This window comes from Chiloscyllium plagiosum, chromosome 12 (assembly GCF_004010195.1).
Source record: "Chiloscyllium plagiosum isolate BGI_BamShark_2017 chromosome 12, ASM401019v2, whole genome shotgun sequence".
In the NCBI taxonomy this organism is placed as follows: Eukaryota; Metazoa; Chordata; class Chondrichthyes; order Orectolobiformes; family Hemiscylliidae; genus Chiloscyllium; species Chiloscyllium plagiosum.
The window spans coordinates 32,758,744-32,783,086 of NC_057721.1; the positions used below are offsets into that span (position 1 = coordinate 32,758,744).

Consider the following 24,343-nt stretch of genomic DNA (forward strand, 5'->3'; position numbering starts at 1 on the left):
CAGCAAGTGATGATCTATCACAGAATTACATTCAACAATAAACAATCTGTTTTGATTTTGCAAGCACAGGCAGGTTGAGTAGAGACATACAGCTCATTTATGCTTGCTAAAAGTGATGTATGTTCATATGGAGGATCACATTCTCCACAAACAAAATACATTCAGCCTTGCACATTTTTGGAATTGCTCTGGAATTTTAGAGAGGATGTAATTTCTTTCTTCATGGCAATGTCTCTGTTAATCAGAGTGAACCTGGCAACCAATCAGCATATTTTTGCTTGTTGTATATTTTGTTGTAATTGATTGAAATTAGGCATTCTTACATTATTTGCTGATGTGTGCAAAATGTGAAACTCAATAACATGTCTCTCTTTTCAGGAAGACTAAAAGCAAGACAATGGGTATTGATATGTTGGAATAAAAATCCAATTAATGGAACATTTTATGGACAGATCATAGTTTTATCCAAAATAATGAATTCTGAATATTTTACAATTTGCTTTCTGATAATTGGAATGCATCAGTCCACAAATATTCAAATACTTAATGAGTCTTGGATGTGTACTCAAGAGTGAAGATTGTGACAGACTTTAGAAGGTCATAGACAGACTGGTGAAAGGGAGTCTTGGCACATGCAAGTTAATGTAGAAAAATGTGTGACTTTTTTGTTGGAAGGATGAACTGAAGCAATATAAATTAAATAACTTTCAGATAAATTTGTATGCAAATTTTTGGTGTGGAAAGCCATTGTTCTAAGGCTATTAAAAATACATAAGTGATCCTTAGGTTTATAAACAGACAGAAATTACAAAGTTTATTATCAAACTATAGTTAATCAGTGTTTACGATTTTAGAGGGTTATGGTGTTCCCATAGTAAGGTTGTTCTTTGAATAGGGTCGGAGGATGTTAAGGGTTTAGAGAAATTACAGAGAAAGTTTTTTTGGAATGGTGACTAGAGACTTGAGAGGGAGGTTACTATGATTACATTTGAGAAGATTCATGGGATGCTTAATAGTGGTATTCAACATCATGTCTGCAGCTTTTTTCTATATTAAATAAGGATAAATTGTTTCTAGTGACAAAAGAGCATGTGCTCATTGCAAACATTTCAGATAGTTGGCAAAAGAACCAAGGGGTGAGAAGAGAAATGATTTTGCACAACCAGCTATAGTCTGGAATGTGCTGCCTGAAAATGTGGCAGAAACAGATCTGAAAACTTTCAAAAGCAGTTGGATGAATAATTAAACTTGCGACATTTCGATTGCTGTGAGGAAAGGGCAGAGGAATGGGACTAATTGGGTTGCTCTTTCCAAGAGATGGTGCAGGCACAATGGGACAAATGACCTCCTTCTGAGATTTTTTATATGGGTTCAGAAGATAAGTGTCATTGATGAGCCCGCCATCTGTTGCTCATCCCCAGTTGCTCTTGAAGTAGCTCTTAAACTACTGTGTTATTGTTGTTATGATAATGGTAAACATGGAGTAGCCTCCATTATCTTATTTTAGTACGACAACTTCATGCACTAAAATGATTTTTAAAGAGTGCAAATACTTACTCAAATGGCTGTAGAAATCCCAAATTGAGGCAAATCCAGGGAACTCAAGTGGAATACTCTATACCATCTGAACTTACATTGCCACTTCATCTGAAGGCAATAAAACTAGCCATCTAATCAGTGTCAAGGAAGTTTAATTCTATTAAATTCACACTTGCATATTCAACACATACACTAGAGCATGAAAGGTTGTCTTTGAAGAGTGAGATGCTGCATTTTGGGAAAGCAAATCTTAGCAGGACGTATACATTAAATGGTAAGGTCCTAGGGAGTGTTGCTGAACAAAGAATGCAGGTTCATAATCGCAGGTAGGTAGGATTGTGAAGAAGGCATTTGGCATGCTTTCCTTTATTGGTCAGAGTATTGAGTACAGGAGCTGGGAGGTCATGTTGCGGCTGTACAGGGCATTGGTTAGGCCACTGTTGGAGTATTGCATGCAATTCTGGTCTCCTTCCTATCGGAAGGATGTTGTGAAACTTAAAAGGGTTCAGAAAAGATTTACAAGGATATTGCCAGAGTTGGAGGATTTGAGCGATAGGAAGAGGTTGAACAGGCTGTGACTGTTTTCCCTGAGGCTGATGGGTGACCTTATAGAGGTTTACAAAATTATGAGGGGCATGGATAGGGTAAATAGGCAAAGTCTTTTCCCTGCAGTGGGGGAGTCCAGAACTCGAGGGCATAGGTTTAGGGTGAGAGGGGAAAGATATAAAAGAGACCTATGGGGCAACTATTTCACGAAGAGGGTGGTACGTATATGGAATGAGCTGCCAAAGGAAGTGGTGGAGGCTGGTACAATAGCAACATTTAAGAGACATTTGGAGGCTATATGAATAGGAAGGGTTTGGAGGGCTATGGGCCGGGTGCTGGCAGGTGGGACTAGATTGGGTTGGGATATCTGTTTGGCATGGATGGGTTGGACCGAAGGGTCTGTTTCCATGCTGTACATCTCTATGACTCTATAAGTAATCAGCTTGGAAAGACGATTGACTTAGATTTGAAAATATCTAAACAAACTGTCTGCCTCTCTCTCTGTCTGCCTGTTTGTGTCTCATTTTCTTTCCAATCTTTCTTATTATCTGTCAAAAGCAGAATAGGAAAACAACTGGTGGTCAGTGGGTGGCATGGTGGCACAGTGGTTAGCACTGCTGCCTCACAGTGCCAGAGACCCAGATTCAGGCAACTGTCTGTGTGGGGTTTGCACATTGATGACTAGATGACTAGATTCCCTATAGTATAGAATCAGGCCCTTCAGCCCAAGTCCACACCGACCCTCCGAAGAGTAACCCACCCATTCTCCTACCTTATATTTACCCCTGACTAATGTACCTAACACCATGGGCAATTTAGCATGGCCAATTCACCTGACCTGCACATCTTTGGATTGTGGGAGGAAACCGGAGCATCCGGAGGAAACCCACACAGACACAGGGAGAATGTGCAAACTAAACACAGGCAGTCAGCCAAGGCAGGAATTGAACCCAGATTCCTGGCGCTGTGAGGCAGCAGTGCTAATCATTGAGTCACCGTGCCGCCCAATTCAGAACAGTGTTGAGGTGATGACACAGAGCTGCTCAACACCAGGGTGAAGGAGGAATAAGTCGGTGGTGAAGCTATTTGTTGTTACCATGACTTACATGTCATTGAGGACCAGGCGAAGGATGGTGATAAAGATCATGGTACAACTAAAGTGGAGAAGAATGCTCCACAAATGCTTCCCAATGGATGGAATCAAAGGCCTTTGTAAAGTCCAAGAAGGCCATCTGGAGGGGTAGGATCTTTTCTCTGCTTTTCTGCAGCTTACACGCAGTGAAAATTATGTCCACTGTGTCCCTCTCTGGCCGAAAGCCACGCTGAGACTCCAGGAGGAGTTCCTCAACCACAGGGAGTAGACAATTGAGGACCATGCCAATGACTTTACCAACAGTTGACATCAGGGATAGTCCCTCATTGTCTGACATGTTCCCTTTTTTGAAGATACTCACAACTGCGGCATCTGGGAGCTCTCGAGATACTCTTCTCCTTCCAGATAAGGCACACAGGGGCATGTAGCTGCACAGGGTACTCTGTGCCTCCACGCTTGAATGCCTCAGCTTCTTCACATGCTCCTGCTGCCTTCATTTTAATCTAGCGGACGATTTCATCCAAGGCTTAGGTTTTGCGGAGCTCACAGTGTGTAACATGCTGTGGGACGCATTCAAAAATTTAGACATGCACATTCTCCCCGTGTCTGTGTGGGTTTCCTCCAGGTGCTCCGGTTTCCTCCCACAGTTCAAAAATGTGCAGGTCAGGTGAATTGGCCATGCTAAATTGCCCGTAGTGTTAGGTGAAGGGGTAAATGTAGGGGAATGGGTCTAGATGGGTTGCTCTTCGGAGGGTCGGTATGGACTTATTGAGCTGAAGGGCCTGTTTCCACACTGTAAGTAATCTAAAAATCACCACGCACAAAATAATCTCCAGAATTCTACAAATTTCACTACTACTCAGGAAACAAGCCAACAGCTAAACAGCTGTGAGTTATGGTTTTACTTTACCAACACTAGGCCTTTAAGATCTTTTAAACAACTCTTATCTTTTATGGAGATGAAGCTGCAAACACCTTCACCCCATTTTTCTTTTGAAGTGAATTACTTGAGTTTGTCTGTGTGTGTCACTTTTTTGCGGGATAGTAAGTAATAAAATTCCTTTCTTTTACTCAAGAAAGCCTTGACAATTGGCATCCTCATTTTCTAGCAAATTAGGTTTTCACTGATGCGTGATTTAAAAAAAGGAAATAAAGATGTTTGTTGTAACCAACCAATAGGAGTTAAAAAGTGGACAGTTGATTTCTCTCTACTCACATGGTCATAACAATAGCATAACAACAGTGTTGGAAGGGAATGCCAAGATTTTGAACCAGTGACAGTGAGGGAACAGCAGTATAGTTTGACATTGGAATGGTGAATCACCATATGTCTGCTATCATTGTCCTTTAAAGTGATGGAGGTGCAGCTGAAAAAGCCTTGGTGAGTAGCAGTACTTATTTTATATGGTGCACACTACTGGCTTTGTGTGCTAATCAGTTGCGGGAGTGAATATTTAAGTTGATGGGTGGATTGTCAGTCTAACAGGCTGGATAGTGGCATATTTCTTGAAATTTGTTGAAACAGTACTCATATAAGCAAGCAGAGGGTATTCTATCACACATCAGTTTGTGCCTTTTGGTGGTGAACAGTCTTTCAGAGATATGGATGCAAGTTGCATGCTGCAGAAATATCAGTCTCTGACCTGTTCTTGTACTCACAAAACATATGTTGCTGGTTGGTGGTCATTAGGTTTGTGGTCATTAATAAAGTTGATATTGAAAGATTGAATGATGGTAATTTTATTAAGGGGGAGTAGTATTGCTGGAGATGGTCTTTGTCCAATACTTGTGTGACATAAATGTTGATATTATATAAGCATGCAGATGGGATTATCTAACAAATAGAAAACAGAGAATAAGGGGCATTTTCAGGGATCAGTGCTGGGACCACAATTATTTACAACATATATTAATGGCAAGTGGTGAGGATGACACAAAAAGTCTATACAGGTTAAGCAACTGGGCAAAAATGTGGCAGAGGCAATATAATGTGGGAACATGTGAGATTAAGCACTTTGGCAGAAAGAATACAGGAGTTAAATACTATAATGCACTTGCGAGGATTTGCGAATCTTTGTGCATAAATCTCAAAATGCTAGGCAAAATGCTTCCAAGTTCTGCAGGTGATAGAGAAGGCAATATTATTGGCCTTTATTTCAAAGGGACAGGAGTATAAAAATAGGGAGGTCTTGCTAAAGTTTCCAAAGACACGAGTCAGACTCCAGCTGGAATTCTTGCATATCATAATATATGAACTGTGCATCTCTCCTGAACAGCAAAATGACCAAATGATATACTTAGGATCACAACTGCATTTGTAATGCACACACAGAGAATCTGTGACTCACAGTCAATTGTAAATTGCAGGAATGCTCCTTGTAGTTCTATCAGTGTAGTATGGGCTCATGTTAACCTCACCTCATTTTCACCTCATCATCCAAAGCTACATCACCATTCAAACTCACACACAATTCAGCCTTTAAGTAGAATTCCACAGAGCCAATGTTCCTTTGGATGATGAGTTGTACGTATGTTTGGCATCCAGAGTTTGCTTGCCAAATTCAAAAGAGGCACGGATCAGAAACAGTAAGATCTGTGCAGTTGGTACATGCTCCCCTGGCTGTTTGTTCAAAAGTCAAGAGCAACTCCATATCTCTGTTTGGAAGGGGGTTAAAAATTATTCATTGCCATCCTGTTCACTGCTGTCCAATGATACTATTTGCATATGTAATTCTGTGAATGTCAAGAATGAGTAGCACTTCCCTACTACTGAATAAACTGTGAATACTCACTTCCTTGGTTTGCTAGAGGTAAAAGTGTGTTGGATTTACACTTCTGCTAGTGGCACCAACTTACAGAGAAAAGAACATTTGGCACAATAAAGTGCCATTTGACAAATTGACAGTCATTTGGAGCTTTCTTCCTTAAAGCATGCAATGACTGTTAAAATACAAGCAAAGACTTTGAAAATTTCATTGAAGAGTTAGTTTCAAAATGAGAACACAGTTTTGAGTCGATGATAAAGGCAATACTAAATTATTAATATATGAAGCTTAAAAAGGACATATTTGAAAATAAACATTTCAGCATTCAAGTTAAGCTTACAGGAGAAGCTTGCTCCTTTTAAGATAATATTGTAAATATCATCTGTAGAAATCTAAGCACTTTCAATATTTAAACTAGAGCAATAATTGTCCAGGTGAAATGTTGCAAATGTAAGTGTGTCATGAAACCTTCCGCTTACATTTCTTCAACTTCCATAAAATGGTGCCATTGCATTGATTGCAGAAGTAACACTCCCAATCTGGCCCCCACCATTTTCTTGTGGCTCAGGATAATAGGATAGGAAGTATTTCACGCTCTGAACAAATTTGCGTCACTCATTTTTCTGAAACCTGACTCTTAGGCTTTAGGCACATGAGAAAAATGTGCTTTTCTGAAGTACTTTGAAGAGGTCTGGTACCTTTTTGGAGAGGTCAGGGACATTTTTGGGATTGATTAATGTTGCATATAAAGTGGGGTAAGCTCCATGGAATTGTGAAGCTGGCAAATCATTTAAATCCCCTGACCTTTAGATCATGAAGGAAAAAGCCTGCAATGATGAGCAGTTGAAAAAAATCCGTAAAAATTCAATTTCAGTAGACAGAAATTTAAGGACTATTGTTATGGGATTAGATGATCACAGTAGGATGAGGGGTGGGGGAAGGCAGTAAGCTCATAGTTGAATTCACATTTAGAAATGCATAAAAACGGAGCTTTATTTCACATGGGGCTATGAATACAGATGTTTGTTTTCATTAAAAAATAAATACTTCATAAGATATAAATGTATTAGATGGGCTTTTGTCACAGAAATTTTATTTCATATCTCTGGTATATACTTAAAACTTAATTTTATTTCACCTCAGTGGCTCTTGAGGAGTTTGCATGATAGAATATGGTAGGTGAGGTGCCAGTACAGTATGTCGTTTTAATTAGGACTCTTCCAGCATGTATAACACATATAGATGGGTGCAAAAAAATCGAGTTGATCCTTGTTCCTTCTAGTGCTGTAGCATTGTCATGCAGTATTGAAGGCAATTGTGGTTCTGACTTTTCCTAATCAATATGAGCTATACCACACCCCTCCCCCCCAACAACATCTGAATTTGTTTTATATGCACTACCGATGTCAGTGCAAGTTGAAGTTCTTGTGCAACATCTCATCATTTATTGCATTATTTCTTTCACACAAGCTAATGCAGAATGAGTTTTCTGTTTAAGTTTTTACCACTGTCCTGAAATTTGGCATTCACAAACTCACTGCTATTGTCCATTAAGAATTTTGTTGGTGACTCAAAGCCTATGCTGACTCTCATTTTCATGACTTGTCCATTCTAGTCCTTCTGTCCTTACTGATAATTATTTTAAGTAAATGTAGTCACCATCACATCTACAACATATAATAGACAGACTTTTCAGTTTTTGTCCCATGTCTTCATGTTCATGGCTGCTACCTCATTAAATTCCTGGACTAAAAGAATACTTAAAATCGGGCATGGTGTGTCTTATGACATTTAACCAAGAGATGCACTGTAATGCATTCTGTTGTACAATGGAAATATATCTTTAATCTGTATATCTGGCATCCTTTAAAAGTATCTCTTTTTTCGAAGAGAAGGGATGAACAAATTTGTATCATAGTTTCCACATAGTTTTGTTTTAATCACCTATATCAGTGGAGGTCAATATCATTTCTTGGACCTTTTGACAAGAAATCCACAATTTCCTCAATCCAATAGAATAATATCTTGATGCAGTGAATTGCAACTTCGAACACAAAATTTTCTTGATATTGGTCTTTACCACATTGACTCTCAGAACCAACTCTTTCTTGAGTTAAAAATCCATAAGAACTGGATATACTGGGAATCCGAAAAAAAATAGAAATTGCTGGAAAATGTCAGCAGGTATGGCAGTATCTGTGGAGATAAATCCAAATTAATATTTCAGGTCCAGTTCTGAAGAAGAGTCACTGGATCCAAAATGGGAGAAAGTGACGACCGCAGATGCTGGAGATCAGAGTCGAGAGTGTGTTGCTGGAAAAGCATCAGATTCTCCTGCTCCTTGTATAATGCCTGACCTGCTGTGCTTTTTTAGTGCCCCACACTCAAATCTGATCTCCAGAATCTGCAGTCCTCATTTTCTCCTCATTGATTTCAACCCAACTGCGAAGCTTCTTCCAAGGATGCCTACCTTGAAGAAGTTCCCCTCCTCTCTCTGAAAGGATTTTAGTGAGTCTCTCTCTCTCACTGCAACCTGTAGGTCATCTCCTCTACCCTGAAGCTCTTCAGTCACATCCTGAAGGAGACTCACTACCACAGCCATATCTCCTTCCTCAGTGCCTGCCTATGCAACTGACTGATCCCACATGGAATCCAGACTACATTCAGGGATTCTCCTGCTCCTCAGATGTTGCCTGACCTGCTATGCTTTTCTAACACCACACTCTCACTGGAACCAAAATATTAACTCTGATTTCTCTCCACAGGTGCTGCTAGACTTGCTGAGGTTTTCCAGCAATTTCTATTTTTAATTGAATTGCTTCAAACACCTGATTCCTTATCCTTGGACAACTCCTTACAGTTATGTTTAGTGTGGTGCTAGAAATATCTATTGATTATTCCTTTTGGATTTCTGGGATTCATTCATTATTGCTAACATCCCAATCCTGCATTTTTCCTTCATACAGAAACCTATTTATGAGTATGATCCATTCCCCCCCCCAAAAAAAATTTACAAATTACATCTTCATTTGGATGACTGCAACTAGACTCCTTTGAGAGTCAGAAATGATCATGTTTTGTTCTCTGCATCACTGTAAAACTCCCAATATGTCCTGCAAAAGTAAATGCTAATAATAACCTTCTTAAAAGTTCTTTTTGGAAGGGCAGTCATCTTTTCAAAAAGAGAGTCACTTCCATGAAACTGAACATCTGTCAAAATCAGAAGCCTGTGTACGTGTTAAATTTGTGCACTATCTGATTTTTTAAATGCCAACATACATTCCAGAAATTGAATTTCTTTTGTCTTTTGTATAATTGTCAAACTCTATGGAATGAAGGGCCATCTTTTTACATGCATCAGCTCTTGAAAGTATCTCATAGACTTGTAACAAGTTATCCTTTTTGTAAACTTCATCCATAATTCATATTAGTATCTGAAAATTCTTCACTTTATCCAGGTCAGTTACAACCAGTACTGAAAATACTTTATTTGCCATTTTACTCATTTCTGGCAAGGATAAAGCCAGAGCTATACTTTGTTTTTCCTTTCTTAGAGAAGTGATCTGAATACATATCTTCACCATCTCCTTCATCTGCTTATATGGCTCCAATTCCAAAAACATCAGTGGATAATCATAATTTATGATTCAACAGCGTGACTGTAAAATGTCACTGAGAGTTTTGCATTTGTCAGAAACAGGGATTAACTTGAGCTTTCTTTATCCACCCACCCACATAAATCAAGGTTAATCCTTCACTTGCATGTTTTGTATACCATTACCCCATACATTGAATTAAGCAGCAAAAGACTTTCAGAGATTTACAAAGGTTTTATCGTACTTTTACAGTTTGACATAAACATTAGCTTCCACTTCTTCCTTTCTAAACATTTGCTGTCCAGAAGACAACTCCCAACTGGGGCAGAACACTGCCAAAAAATAAACCAATTGCTAAAACTGTCCACCAGGGTCACTATAACTTAACCAAGAAGGCAAAACTCAAAAGAGGAGAAACTAAATCACAATATCATGGAAAAGGGAAATAATGCAAATCAGCCTCGATAAACCAGCTCTTTTTAAAAGGTAAGACATGCCACCAAAGCATCCAATTAACAAAATACAGCAAAACATTGCTGAACAAAGCAATGTAACAGTAACAAAAGAGGAGAGGAAACAAGAGGGACAAAGTCAAATCAGTGTTTGTGGGTGCAAGAACCCAGGTTTCTATTTTTAAATGAAACACAGCAATCTAACCATGCAAGAACCCGGTTGTTTTACAATTACTCATCAACCTTTTCAGAGATGTTGCTCCCAGGCTGTCTTTGTCCAGATGTAGAGATGTGACTACTGTTCCACAAACTCCAATGAGTATCACCTGTTCTCGGTCAACTCTGGAGATTTTCTGTTTAAGCCTTAAAAGGGACTTCTAACATTTTATTCAGAATCATCAACCCATTGTTTGTTGATACAAGCCTTCATCTGGTTCTCTGATGCCTTTTCGGGATGGATATCAGCCATTCTTACCAAGACAGGCCTACATGTGACTCCAGACTCTCAGCAATATGGTTAATGCTCAACTACCCATAAATTGGCCTAAAAAGCTAATCCTTTAAAGGACAGTTAGGGATGGATAATGAATGGTTGCCAATCCAGCAATGCCAACATCCTGTGAAAAAATTAAGAAAATAAAATACACATCATGTCTGCAAAATATTGTCAATTTTTGTATGTAACACTGTTGTAGAATGCAGTTTCTGTACCAGATTTTAGTGTAATCTATAAATGACTGAAAAGTAATAAATTATTGATTGGATAAACCTACAATTGACCTCCATGACTACTTGTCTGACTTTCTTTAATGACTTTTGTAACTATTCCCAGTCATTTGTTCCTCAATCCAGATTAGTTTCTCTGAGAAACTATCTCCAGCAGATTTCTCAATCAAGTCTGTTTGATGGTGTTTTAGATGACGATTTCTCATATCTTTTTGTAACTTGTTGATGTTTTAGAGATGAACTATATCTCTGACCACAATCAAACTCTTCTTGTAGGCTTCTGAAATATGAGCATTTCCCAGCAATAAATGTAGACAAAATATTTTCTCGAGTGTTTTAAAGCTAACCGTCATGTTGCAAACTGCTGTACATAATGTTACTGCCTTTGAAGCTATTAGTAATATATTACTATTTCTCGAGATGGATTCCTGTTGAAAACTTATGAAGAAAAAGTCAAAATAATGTTCTGAAGAAGGGTCACTGGACCTGAAACGTTAACTCTGTTCACAGATGCTGTCAGACCTGCTGAGTTGCTCCGGCAATTTCTGTTTGTGTTCATATTTCCAGCATTTGCAGTTCTTTCTTTTTCAGTATGGTATCAGACTGAATCAATCTCAGTCTACTGTTTCATATTGAGAACAGTGTCAAGGAATTATGTGACAAGCAAATCTTTTTTCATTCAAAAAAAAAGCATCTTCGTATTTGCTTATATATGTATTTCTTTCCATTTCTACCTGGATACAAGAATGTGCAAACCCCACACAGATAGTCACTTGAAGGTAGAATTGAACCAATGTCCTTGCGCTGTGAAGTAGCGGTGCTAACTAAAGGGGCATGATGCTACCCAGAAATGGTACCAGCTTTGTGTCAATTTTTGTCAGATTACATAACTGTAAAGTAACTTTGAGGATTATTTGATATTTAAGCCACCACATAAATATATTATGCTATTTGTCCCTGAAATCAGGTTCACTTAAAACAAAAATCAGTAGTTTCCTTTGTTATGCATTTCAGGCTTTTAGAGTGAAGAGTCTTTTTCTTTTTAGGTATCCTTTCAGCTAGTAATCATTGCCACTGCTGAGTCCTCTCCTTTAAGAGGTATGCCTGCCTTCAGGAATGCAGGATGTAGGGCAGCAACCTGAAATTAAAATAGAGGCAAGTTCAACTTAGGTAGTGATTATTCTAGCTCATGTACAATCTGAAATGTTGCTTGTATTTCTTCTGAAAATGAACCCATTCCTCATACCCAAATTTGAGATATATGATCATTGAATTTGTATTGTCACTTTTAAAGTCAGCAGTGCTCATTAAATTGATGGATTGAAGAAGTGGATGGGGGTGAGAGAATAAGGTAAAGGCCAAATGATATTTTTTCCTGACAGAATAAAAGGGCAACAAACAGTAGAAAAGCGATAATAGATTGCTAACGGGGTCTCTGTTTTCTTTCATATTCCTTTAGCTTGTTCTGTTGTTGTTACAGGTTTTATGTCTGTTGCGATTTTACTGTAAAAATGAATTGTGTTTTACTTTTGGAGAGGGAAATATTTCCATGTTTCACCTGACACCCATTATGTTATCTCCTCCTTGTTAGGGACCAAGTGTTGTTGTGTAGATATATGAACACGTCATTAAATATCTAATTCTGCAAATACAGTATAGTAAAAAAATCTAACCTTCCCTAAAATGACACCCTAGTCGCATCATTTCTCTTTGAAATACCTGTCACAAAGATTTTTTACAGAGTATTCATCTCAACTCCCAGGGCAAAGTTGAATCTTATCCCAAATTGTTTTTAGATTAGATTACTTATCTTGCTGCATTTGGACATGGACTACTTCAGTATTTGAGGAGTCACAAATAGTGCTAAACATTGTGCAATCATCAGCAAATGTCCCCACTTCTGACTTTGATCAAGGGAATGTCACTAGCTAAGCAGCTGAAGATGGTTGGGCCCAGGACACTACCCAGAGAAACTCTTGCAAAAATGGTCATGGGGTTGGGCTGATTGACTTCCCAACAACCACGGCAATCTTCCTTTGTGCTAGCTGTGATTCTAACCAATGGAGAGTTTCCCCCTTTTTTCCAATTGACAAGTTTTGTTCAGGCTCCTTGATGCCACACTGACTCTCAGGTAGCATTGGTGCCAAGGGTAATCACTCTCACCTCATTCTGGAATTCAGCTCTTTTGCCCATGTTGAAACCAAGGCTGTGATGAGGTTAAGAGCTAGTTGACCCTGGCAGAACACAAACTGAGCATCAGTGAGCAGTTTATTACCAACTATACGTTGCTTGATAGCACTGTTTATAACACTTTTTGTTTCTTCCCTGATGAACAAGAGTAGACTATTGGGCAATAATTCTTGACTTTGGACTTGTCCTGCTTTTTGTATACTAGACATACCAGGGCAACTGGTTGGGTAGATGGAGGCTTGTCTCATATTGAAACACCTTGGCTAGAGGTGTGGCAAGATCTGGAGCACAATTCTGCATTGCTATTACCAGTATGTTGTCACAAAATTGTCAGTGTACACAGATTATGCAATATCCAGTGCCTCCAGCTATTTCTTGATTTCATGTGGAATAAATCAAATAGACTGAAGTCTGGCATCTGTGATGCTGGGGACCTCGGCATTTCTGACTGAGGAGTTTTGCAAAATGCTTTATGTTTTGCTGTAATGTTTTAGAGATAGAGTCTTTCCTTCTCCTTGTATTGTAGCTGTAAACAGAATAGTTTAGTTTTGAAAATGCCATGTTTTATTTATTTCAAGCACTTTCTATGTAAATGAACTTTAAGGCAGAATCACAGCTAACTCTTCAAAGTGAAATTTATTTACATATTCAAACCCAAGGTAGTTTTTAGGATTTTTCTCACAAGCACACAAAAAACAAAAGGGAAAGAATATGATTTTATAACTAAGAATAAATTAAAACCAGAAGTGTAGCTATTAGGTGTGATGACAAAGGATCATGATCCCAATGTACCATTGACATTATTAACCTTATACTCCAGAATGTGTTTTTTAAAAGGATTCTGCTACAGCCAAAAAATTACTGCAGATGTAAATTCACTCACTGACTGGCACAGTCTTGTTTGGGACCAATAGAATGTGACACCTGTGGAGTATTCACCTGTGGAAAATTCCAAACAAAGATAATAAGATGGAACAGGAAGAGATAATGGTGAAGCTGACTATCTTCCCCTCTCAGTAGAAAGCTGCTTGCAGAATTTTTGTGCTTTGACCTTCAGGAACACAGAAAGAAAGGGTTTAAAAATAGTCTGCACTATTAGTTTGTGTGTGGTAGTGGCCTGGTATCCTCATGTGTGGAATAATGTACTATGAATAGCTTAGAGAACAGCCTAAAAATTGCAGGTAAAACCGGGGAAAAGGTCCCCTCACACTGAGTGCTTTCAATCAACCACTGCCAAACAGAATCTGGGAACAAAATTTTGTATAAACTTATGAAAGCCAGGAACCTTGAAATTAACTACTCAACTTTCACTGTGGCAGCCATAAAATTCAATTATCTGCTTTTCATCAATAAATCAAACAAAGAGTGATTGATTTTCTAAACATTTAATCATTTGGACTAACCTCTGATGTCTAATATGTTTCTAAATGTGTCACATTTCTATTTCTTCTTGAGTTTAGTAATTAATAAACTCACTATTTTTTGTTAATTCATGCAATCTTAGTTGGATTTACTCCTTTTCAAACATAAGTTAACTTGGGTCTGGGAGAAAGCCATCCACAATGGAAGAGAACATTTTTAAATGAACTCTTGTTATAACCAACCGAGGGATTGGTGAATAATGAAAGGAACCCATTTCATTACTCATTACCTCTGATAGCTTGCCCAGAGACTGGTCATAATAGCAATCATGTGATTTAAGGACCAATGATAATTCCTTCAATCAGGAATTAAACTTGACCAACATCTCGATAGCTCTAAGCATGGTATTGCAGAATTCCTTGAAGGTGGGATTGATGCAGCAAGATGGTGTTGGTGTCTTGAGAACTGTTGAGGCAGATGCAACGACCTTGAACTTGGTTTCAGGGAAACTTTCAGGTCTTGCAGAACTTTGTTATCAGCCTAGAATCCTTTTTTTTTGTTGATTTATACTGTATTTTAAACAGGGTGGATGTTAAAAAGCTGTCTGAGACAACTGAGCAGGAATGTACAGCTAAAATTCTTCAAAGTCCAGATCACTTTCAGTTATGTGGCATTGTCATGGATGAGAGAGTTCAGTAAACAAGGCAAAAATGTAGATAATCCACATCTATTAGTTGGGGAATCTAGAAACAAGAGATACAGTCTCAGAATGCAAGGTAGACCATTTAGGACGGAGATAACGAAAGGTTCCTTCACTCAAATGTTGTGAACTTGTGGAATTCTATGGCATTGAATGGCAGAGTAGGCTCAAAGGGTTGAATGGCCTACTTCTGCTCCTAGTTTCTATCTTTCTATGTCTTTTAAATGTGTTCTTCCATGTTGTTTGTAGGGAGACTATAAAAGTGATAATTCTTTCAAAAGGATTTTTTTCGCATTTGTCCATGCAGTGTGAATCTTTGCTGTTCAATTTTTATAACACACATTATAAAAAAAATCAAAGAAAAATTGACACTTAGCGATCTACTTTTAGTTCATTTCTATGCCCTACATAGGCAGTTCGTGACAAGCTACAGCTCATTTGTGCCAGCCAGACATGTTGGACAGTATAGACAAAGTGAGTTGTTCAGAAATGAGGGACAGAGAATCGTGATAAAGTAGTACTGTTGCCTGAAGAAAAGTGTGAATGCATTGACTGATTAGATTCCCTACAGTATGGAAACAGGCCCTTTGGCCCAACAAGTCCACACCGACCCTCCGAAGAGTAACCCACCCAGACCCATTCCCCTATCCTATATTTACCCCTGACTAACGCACCTAACCATATGGGCAGTTTAGCATGGCCAATTCACCTGACCAGCACATCTTTGGATTGTGGGAGGAAACCAGAGCACCCGGAGGAAACCCACGCAGACACGTGGAGAATGTGCAAACTCCACACAGTCACCCAATGCGGAACTGAACTTGGATCGCTGCTGTTGTGAGGCAACAGTGCTAACGACTGAGCCACTGTGCCACTCCTTGTTAATTTTTTGAGAAGACAACATGCTTTACATGACATGAAAAAGGATATATTTTGCAATCATTCATTATTCTTTTCCAATTTGAATCAAATCTGTTGAATGTTATGAACCTTTGCAAAATTATTTATTTTGTGCAATTTATAAGGTATGAGGACAATTAGTACATTTGGTACACCAGTGTAGAATTACAAAACAAAATAGTTAATTGTAAAATTATCAAAACCGTTTATAATCCACTGAATACTCTCATCAGACTATTTTAATTGCACAATGTCATAGCCCTTACTTACGCAGGAATTTTATTTCAGTAAACGAAAACTTCATTAGTTCTATTAGTTTGCTGTTCGTGGCCCTGGTTACTTATATTTACCTAAACTTCTCAATAACTCTACTACGCCAAATTAATTTTCTTTATCTCTGTGACTCTGTCTTACCACAGCTAAAATAAATATGCACCTTAGAATAATTCTATGGTCTGGACTTATTCAAACTACAAACTACTTCAGATCTGTTTCAATTTGGATTGATTTACTCTTTGTTCTTATTGATTTGCCCATGAATCCGATGCACAAGTTCTTGAGAACAGAAGAAGATGGCTCATGTGTGCTGCTGAAATAATTGGACATTCCACAGTCTAATTATGCCTCAAAATTTCAAATGGATGGTGGAATTTAATATAGATCACACAATGAGATTTTAGCACAATTTACACATCGTACATTCATAATATGGTTTGCAAGATATGGATTTGATTAATATTAAAATTAGTTTTGGAAATAATCAGATAACCTATTTGCTATGGATTCTTAAATTATCATTGAATACTGGCTGACAGTAAAACTAATATGTGGAAATAAGAGACATCTAAACCTGTTTTATGATTAAAATATACATTTTCTCAACAGTTCCACCAAAGATCTACAACATCTCATCTAACATTACAGTGAATGAAGGTAGCAATGTGACTCTTGTGTGCTTGGCTAATGGAAGACCAGAACCTGTCATAAATTGGAGACACATTTCTCCTTCAGGTAAGAGCAATATTGATAATTTTGAAGTAATTCCAGGTCCTTTTGTCACATATATCAGCTTATGTACATAAAACCGCTGTTGTATTGATCCATTTGATTATGTGATTTTGGACAGAAATTAGCATGAGGCTCTCATTTCATATTTGCTAACTTTAAAGAATAAATATCCCATTATGCTATGAACTCCAGGAAGAAAGAGCTATTCAGCACAAAAGTACAACATTAAATCACACTAGACACTGAACTGGAAAATGTTTGTTATTGGAATTGTATCTGTAACCTGATTGATACTTTTGCTATAAAATGTTAAGATTTAAAAAAAAACATCAAGTGAAGAAATCAGCAATAAGTGGATTCATGTGACTAGTTATGGTTTAGTGTGTCATTTCATTCTGAGCAAAATTGTCAGTGATGACTAAATTCCATGAATATCTGTAAACCAGATTAAGCCATCTTCTGAACATTTTCAAATGTAGTATTCACTGTTAAAATTCAAATGCACCGATAATTTTGTGAATGCAGATTGAAATTGCAAAAATAGGTCTCAGAAAGTGTGGAGGGCCAAATTTACATTTTCTTTTACTACTTAGGCAACATTTTTGCTAAACTGGAGATCATGTTATTTGGAGGGTCAGAGGTCTGAGGGGTACAAAACAAGATTCAGCAGCAACTTTACCTGGAGTAGGCAATTAGGAGCCAGTAGATGGGGAAGACACCTATAGACGATGGTAGGCAGATCTTCCATGCTGCTGGTTCAATTAAAGGGTCAATTGCTCTGAAGCCTCAAACATGCCACCTAGAAATGGAGAATTCCTTGGCGAGAGAAGCATGGCTTGATTTTTTTTTTGGATGAGCCATGCAGGCAGGACTCTCCAAATGGAGCAGAAACTTGTTCAGCAGCAATAGGCCTGCATGTTGGCCTCTGTGGTCAACGCCCTGTCCCTGAGACATGCAGCCTGTCATTTCTGTGTCATGCTGTGAATCATAGTGAGGTTACTTCGATGCAGCCAGAGTTAGGTTGTCAATTGTTGGCGAAATGTTGGCAGCTTGCTAAAATTGCTCATAATTCAGACTTTTGTGAAATAAAGTGTTAATAGTACCTTTACTCTAATGGTAGAAACTGAAGATGTATATCAAGAGCTGTGTCATGGTGACATCAGATCACACAAGAACAGGACTCCAAGTGTATGGTCCCTTATCATCTCCTAGGTACAGGGTGTAAACCTAAAGATTGTTGTTCACTGAGAAGGCGAGCATCTACCTTCTAAGATCAATTCAGATATCTCTATAATTATTCAGTTTGGCTTCCTTTCCCTGTTCATCAAGCAGCAGCTGCTCCTGCCATTGGGTCCCTATCCTAAAAACAAGCTGCGTTGAGGAGCTCTTTTGATATGGCTCTCTCTTACTTTCCAGCTTTATCCACCAGGTTCAAATCTGGAAGGTGTTCAACTACTCCAAAAGGGAAAAGACTACTTTGTTTCAAATGAAGCCGTTAGCAATAAATGAATGCATATGACTAGTTATGCTTGAATATGTCATTTCACTCAGAGCAAACTCACAAAATAATGAGTTGAGTCACTATCTCAGAATTATTTCCGAACTTTTTATCTCAAACATTTAAGTAAGTTAATCATTGTCTGTTTGAACGTATGATTTTTAAAGTTTCAAGGTCACAATTATTTTGTTTAAGAGAGGAAATGACACTTCATTTGAAAAAAATTTCAGTTGTTGTGTTAAAGCTTCCACATGTTATCGATTTTGTTTCCTTGGGTTTAACTGATGTAACAATTTGGTCGTTGAAGTAAAGATAGGTATGGTAGATTCACAAAGAATCTACAATCGCCATTGCTTTGTTGAAAGGAACAGTCTGCTCCTCAGACTGAAGGCATATCATTAAAACAGGCTATCAAATATTTTGTTGAAAGAAACAATGTGAGCTGACATGTAGTACGAAATAAATGGTGTTTGAAAATAACAGTTTCAATTGATTTGCACTGATGAAGAAAGATCCTTTCATGTTAAACCTGTCTTTATTTGTCCTTGGGTGTATTCCTCCCTTAAAACTGTTTTACTGAACATGATTTTAGTGCTGCCTGCCATTATGACATTAATTCTGAGATGCAAACCAATTTTTTATGTTGCTTTATATTTTCTTTGTTCATTTACTGAATGAGTCTTCACTGGCTCAGCCAGTATTTATTACTCTTTCTAATTGCTCTTGAGAAGATGATGGTGAGCTGCCTTCTTGAAGCACTGGAGCTCATGTGGTGTAGATGCATACATAGTTCTGTCAGGGAGAGTGTTCCAGGATTTTGACCTATTCTCACTGAAGAAAAAGTGACTTAGTTCCAAGTCAGGATGCTATGATATGTGGTTTGAAAGGAAACCTGCAGGTGGTGGTGTTCCTATCTGTCTTGTCCTTCTAGATGGTAGAGGTTGTGGGTTTGGAAGATGCTGATGAAGGGGCCACAGTGAGATAATGTAGTGCATCTTGTAGTTGGTATCTGTGCATTAGTAATGGAGGGAGTACATGTTGAAGATGATCTCTGGATGGACCAATACGGCAGGATGCTTTGTCCTGGATGGTGATGAGGTTCTTGAGTGTTGTTGAATCTCCACAAATCCAGGAAACTGGACACCATTTTATCATTCTCCTGACCTGTGCCTTGTAAATAGCAGCTAGGCTTTGTGGAATCAGCATCATGTTAGTTGTTGCAGGATTCCTATCCTCTTTCCAGAGTCTTGGAAAAAGTGAGGACTGCAGATGCTGGAGTTCAGAGTCGAAGAGTGTGGTACTGGAAAAGCGCAGCAGGTCAGGCAGCATCCAAGGAGCAGGAGAACTCTGACCTATCATCTTCACCCCCGCCTTCATCTACCTATCGCATTCCCAGCTACCTTCCCCACAGTACCACCCTCTCCCATTTATCTCTCAGCCCCCTTGGGCCACTCCCTCATTGCTGATGAAGAGCTTATGCTCAAAACATCGACTCTCCTGCTCGTTGGATGCTTCTCTTCAACTATTTACATGTTTTGTTGAATTTGGTTTCTGGTCAATGGTAACCTCCCAGGAGAATGATAGCAGAGGATTCAATGATGGTAATGCCTTTGGACATGAAGCATTGACAATAACACTATAGCACATTAAAATGCTAATGATGGAGAATTTGACTCCTGATATCCAAACATAAAACAGGCCATTTTTAGTTCTGAGAAATCAGGTGAAATGCCATTCCCATTGTATTGCTTTAAATGCTGTAACTTTTTAAAAGACTTTTGTCGTACAATAATCAGTGATATTTGGAAATGCAATAGATAAATGTTTGTTGATCTTTGTTACTACTCTTTTCTCACCCAATCCCTGTTCCCCATGTGAAGAAAAACTTGCTGTCAGCTGCAGTTAGCTGGATATGCCTATGTGACCAGATTCCCATAATAGATGCCTTAGCAATTAATCATTGTACCCATGCACAGGCCATCCATGAAAAATGCCACAAAAGGTTTACTTTGTATTGTCTAATTCTTGGTTCTCTAAGATGATCATTATTTATGAGAGCATCCTGCTCATTTGTGATTATGCTGTTCCTTTAATAAGGTTATGGTGCCCTTAGCATTTTTTTTCAGGGAGGTTGTAAAAGACACAGACTCTGAAAAGTCTAAGTTGGATAGGTTTTAGGGCCAATTTGATTATAGCTAACAGATACTGCCTCAAAAAAGGCTTTCAAGTTTAAAACAAACACTTGTACAATGCAAGGTTGGTGGCCTGTTCTCCCCATCTCAGCTTTTCTCTGGTTTGATTTGGTTTTTGGCAGTCTGGCTATTCATTGAAAACAGTCAGGTAGTTTTGAAGCTGCTGGACCCAAAGAAGCAGGTCCATGCTGGTCCTCTCTGAGATCTCTCCTGCAAGATCATGGGTTTGATTTTAAGTTTTGTTCCAAGGGTTTTTTTTATGAGGATTGTTGCAAACATTGGGAACAAGTTGGGATAATCTGTTAGGTTTTTGGATAAATTAAGTTATTCTGTATTCTGTTCTCTTTTGTTTGTGTTTCATTCAGTAATCTTGGAAATAAATTCTGTTTTGTTGAAACTAAGTGGTTTGACCATTTGCATCTCTCATAGAATATCTGCTGTACACCTGCTTATAACAACTAACAAAGTTCGGGTCGGGGCTATTTTCTTGAAATGTTTTAAGGGAATCGGGCCTGGTCCATAATACATTACAACTTGTCCCTATTAGTTTGTACATTTTATTGCTCTCTGCTGAGATAATCAGATGCCACAAGGCAATTTTTGTGTGTCTGCTTCGAGAATATGTCATGTTATGCCTTAATGACAAAAATCATCCAAAATGTCTTTTTGATACATCTATGCATTCTGGGAAGTTCAAGATTTTATCAATACATTGTAGTTGAGGGAACCATCATTTAAATTTGACTTCAAGTTGACTGCCAAGAATAAGATACTTCAGTTGTACTCTTTTGTTCTTTTTAGTTTATAGGGGTACAGGTATGAGATAAAGCATACAAATTCAATTAATACACAAAAAAGACCAAAATAACTATATAACTACAAATCTTATTACAGTTCCTAACTGTGAAACAAAGAAGTGTGGGTGTTGCATACACTATACCTAAGTAACTTTTTTCTCTTTCAGGCACTTCAATTTTCTTTCAAAATACTATACTCATCTGCAACATAACTGTGTTTTGAAATCTAAAGTGATTTCAAAATTGTCCACATGTTTATGCTGTAATAAAACAAACCATAAAAGTTGATCTCCCTAGCATTTTGTCAGTGTTCGCTTGGGAGCGCATGGTAAATCTCACCTGAAAGCATAAGCTTTGGACAAAGGCATGATGTTATAATGTTTTACAGTGATTATAATTAAACAGAACATATTAATACCTTGCTTGATCGTTACACTGAAAGAAACTGTTGGAAAACAAATTCAATCCTGTAACTTGCTGAACTAAATCTCAGTAGAAGAGTGAATTATTTATACAACACTTCTCTAAATAGCTTTGTAGTTATGTACAAGGAAGTGTTCAAGTACTAACAGTACATTCACAATAGTTTACATTTATGTTCCTTTGTCTCCTTTCATACTGTACTGGCTGTTCGTCTGTACAAAAATGCTTTTAAACATTCCTTGACTATGTCATACAAAGTATTGGAAAAATGTGTAACATTTGCTTCAATGGTGTTACAACTAAATCCTTAGTCTGTCATTTCCTTGAAGTTTGCCAAGGAATGGCAATGTTTCTATCTCTTTTCCTGGAAACACACTTTGCATTATCATTCAACATATCAAGAAACAAATCTTGTCTTTCTGTCCATGAGATTTGGGTATTACAGGCAAGGCTTTCAAGAAGGTGGTGTTGAACTTGTGTTATTATTATAGATCATAGATTCATACAGCGCAGAAAAAGCCCTTCGGCCCATCGAATCTGCACAGACATAACTACCACTAAAAGTGCACTTATCCCAATTTCCTGTGCTTGTTCCATATCCTTGAATGTTATAATATTTGAAGTACTCATCCAAATATTTTTGAAAGGTTGTAAGATTTCCAGCCCTACGACCTTCATAAGCAGTGCATTCCAGATTCTCATCACCCACTGACAGGAAAAGGTTTTCTCCCAAATCCCCTCTGAATCTCCTGCCCCTCACGCTAAATCTATGCCCTCTCATGACTGACCCCTCGATCAAAGGGGAAAGCTGCTCCGTCTTCATCCTGTCCAGACCCCTCATAATCTTATACAACTCAATAATTTCCCCACTCAATCTTCTCTGCTTTAACGAAAACAATCGAAGCCTATCTTGTCTCTCCTTGTAGCTCAGCTTCTCCCTCCCAGGCTTCATCCCGGTGCACTTTCTCTGTACTCTGTTTAGTGCTATCACATCCTTCCAATAGTGAGGTGACCAGAACTGCACACAGTATTCCAGTTGTGGCCTGACCAACACTCTGTACAACTCCAACATTTTCTCTTTGCTCTTATACTCTCTGCCATGACTGATGAAAGCAAGTGTCCCAAATGCCTTCTTAAATATCTTATTCATTTTCTTTGCTGACTTTAGGTATCTGGAAGTAATTATCCCAAGATACCGATGTTCCTCAAGCTACCCAATGTCCTACATTCATTAAATACACACTCATCTTGTTTCTTCTTCCAAAGTGCACCACCTCACACTTACCAGTTTTAAATGCCATTTGTCACTGGTCTGCCCATCTGACCAACCCATCTGTATCTTCCTGTAACCGACAACCATCTTCTTCACTATTCACTATTAACTACCAAACTTGGTGTTGTCTGCAAATTTGCTTGACATAACCCCGCCTTTTCATCTATATCATTTATGTATATAACAAACATTAAAGATACAGTTCTGATCCTTGTGTTATACTGCTGGACACAGGCTTCTGGTCACTCAAACAGCCTTCTTCCACTACCCTTTGTGTCCTACTACTAAGCCACTTGATGAACCATCTTGCCAAGTTTCCCTCAATTCCATGTGTTTTAACCTTCTCAAAGAGTCTTCCGTATGGGAACTTGTCAAAAGCTTCACTGAAATCTATATAAACTAAATCAACTGAAAGTCCCTCATCCACACACTTGATTACATTTTCAAAAAATTCTAACCAATTTGTTAGGCAGGACCTCCCTCTGAAAAAACCATGCTATCCCAAATTAATTCATGTCTTTCCAAGTGGGTATTAATTCAGTCCTTCAGACTTTTCTCCAAGTTTCCCTACCACTGGCATGAGACTTACTTTTTTTGTAATTTGCTGGTTCATCTCTACCATCCTCTTAAAACATGGTGCCACATTAGCCAGTCTGCAGTTCTCTGGCACCTCCCCGTAGCCAAAGAGAAATTAAAAATTGATATCAACGCTCCTGCAATTTCCTGCCATGCCTTCCACATTAGCCTGGGATGCAATTCATCTGGACCAGAGGATTTGTATGTCCATTTTTAAGCCTGACAGAACCTCCAATACCTCCCCATTCCCTGCGTCCAACTGTGCAAGTTCCTCACAATCCCTTTTCCTGATATGTTCTCCTTTTCCTGCGTGAAGACTGAAGAGAAGTAACCATTCTACACCTTTCCAACATCCTGTGGCTTAACACATAGGTTGCTCCCTTGATCCCTAATGGGGCTTATGCTTTCCCTGGTTAACCTCCTCCCTTAAATGTATATATAAAATGCTTTAGGATTCTCTATAATCCTGTTTGCAGGTTGTTTTTCATGCCTATTTTTGCTCTTCTAATTGCTTTATTAATTTCCCTCCTGCACTTCATGTATTCCTCTACAGCCACAGCTGAATTGCACCCTTTGGACTTGCTTAAAACCGTACTCTTCTTTATCCAGTCCTGAATTCCTCAGCATCCAAGGTTCCCTGAACTTAATGCTCCTACATTTTCCTCTAAAATGTGCTGGCTGGATTCAGCTGCATTCTCCCCAGCTCC

At 38.4% G+C, this 24,343-nt stretch overlaps 1 protein-coding gene across 3 annotated transcripts in view; it reads left to right on the top strand.

The window, feature by feature from the left end:
- The window catches only part of LOC122555092 (limbic system-associated membrane protein-like), an 841,008-nt gene that overhangs the window by 481,066 nt on the left and 335,599 nt on the right, over positions 1 to 24,343 (top strand). For all 3 annotated transcript variants that reach the window (XM_043700768.1, XM_043700769.1, XM_043700770.1), the window contains exon 3: positions 16,755 to 16,880. In XM_043700768.1, coding sequence (XP_043556703.1) covers positions 16,755 to 16,880 — 126 coding nt within the window. The remainder of the gene's footprint in view (positions 1 to 16,754; positions 16,881 to 24,343) is intronic.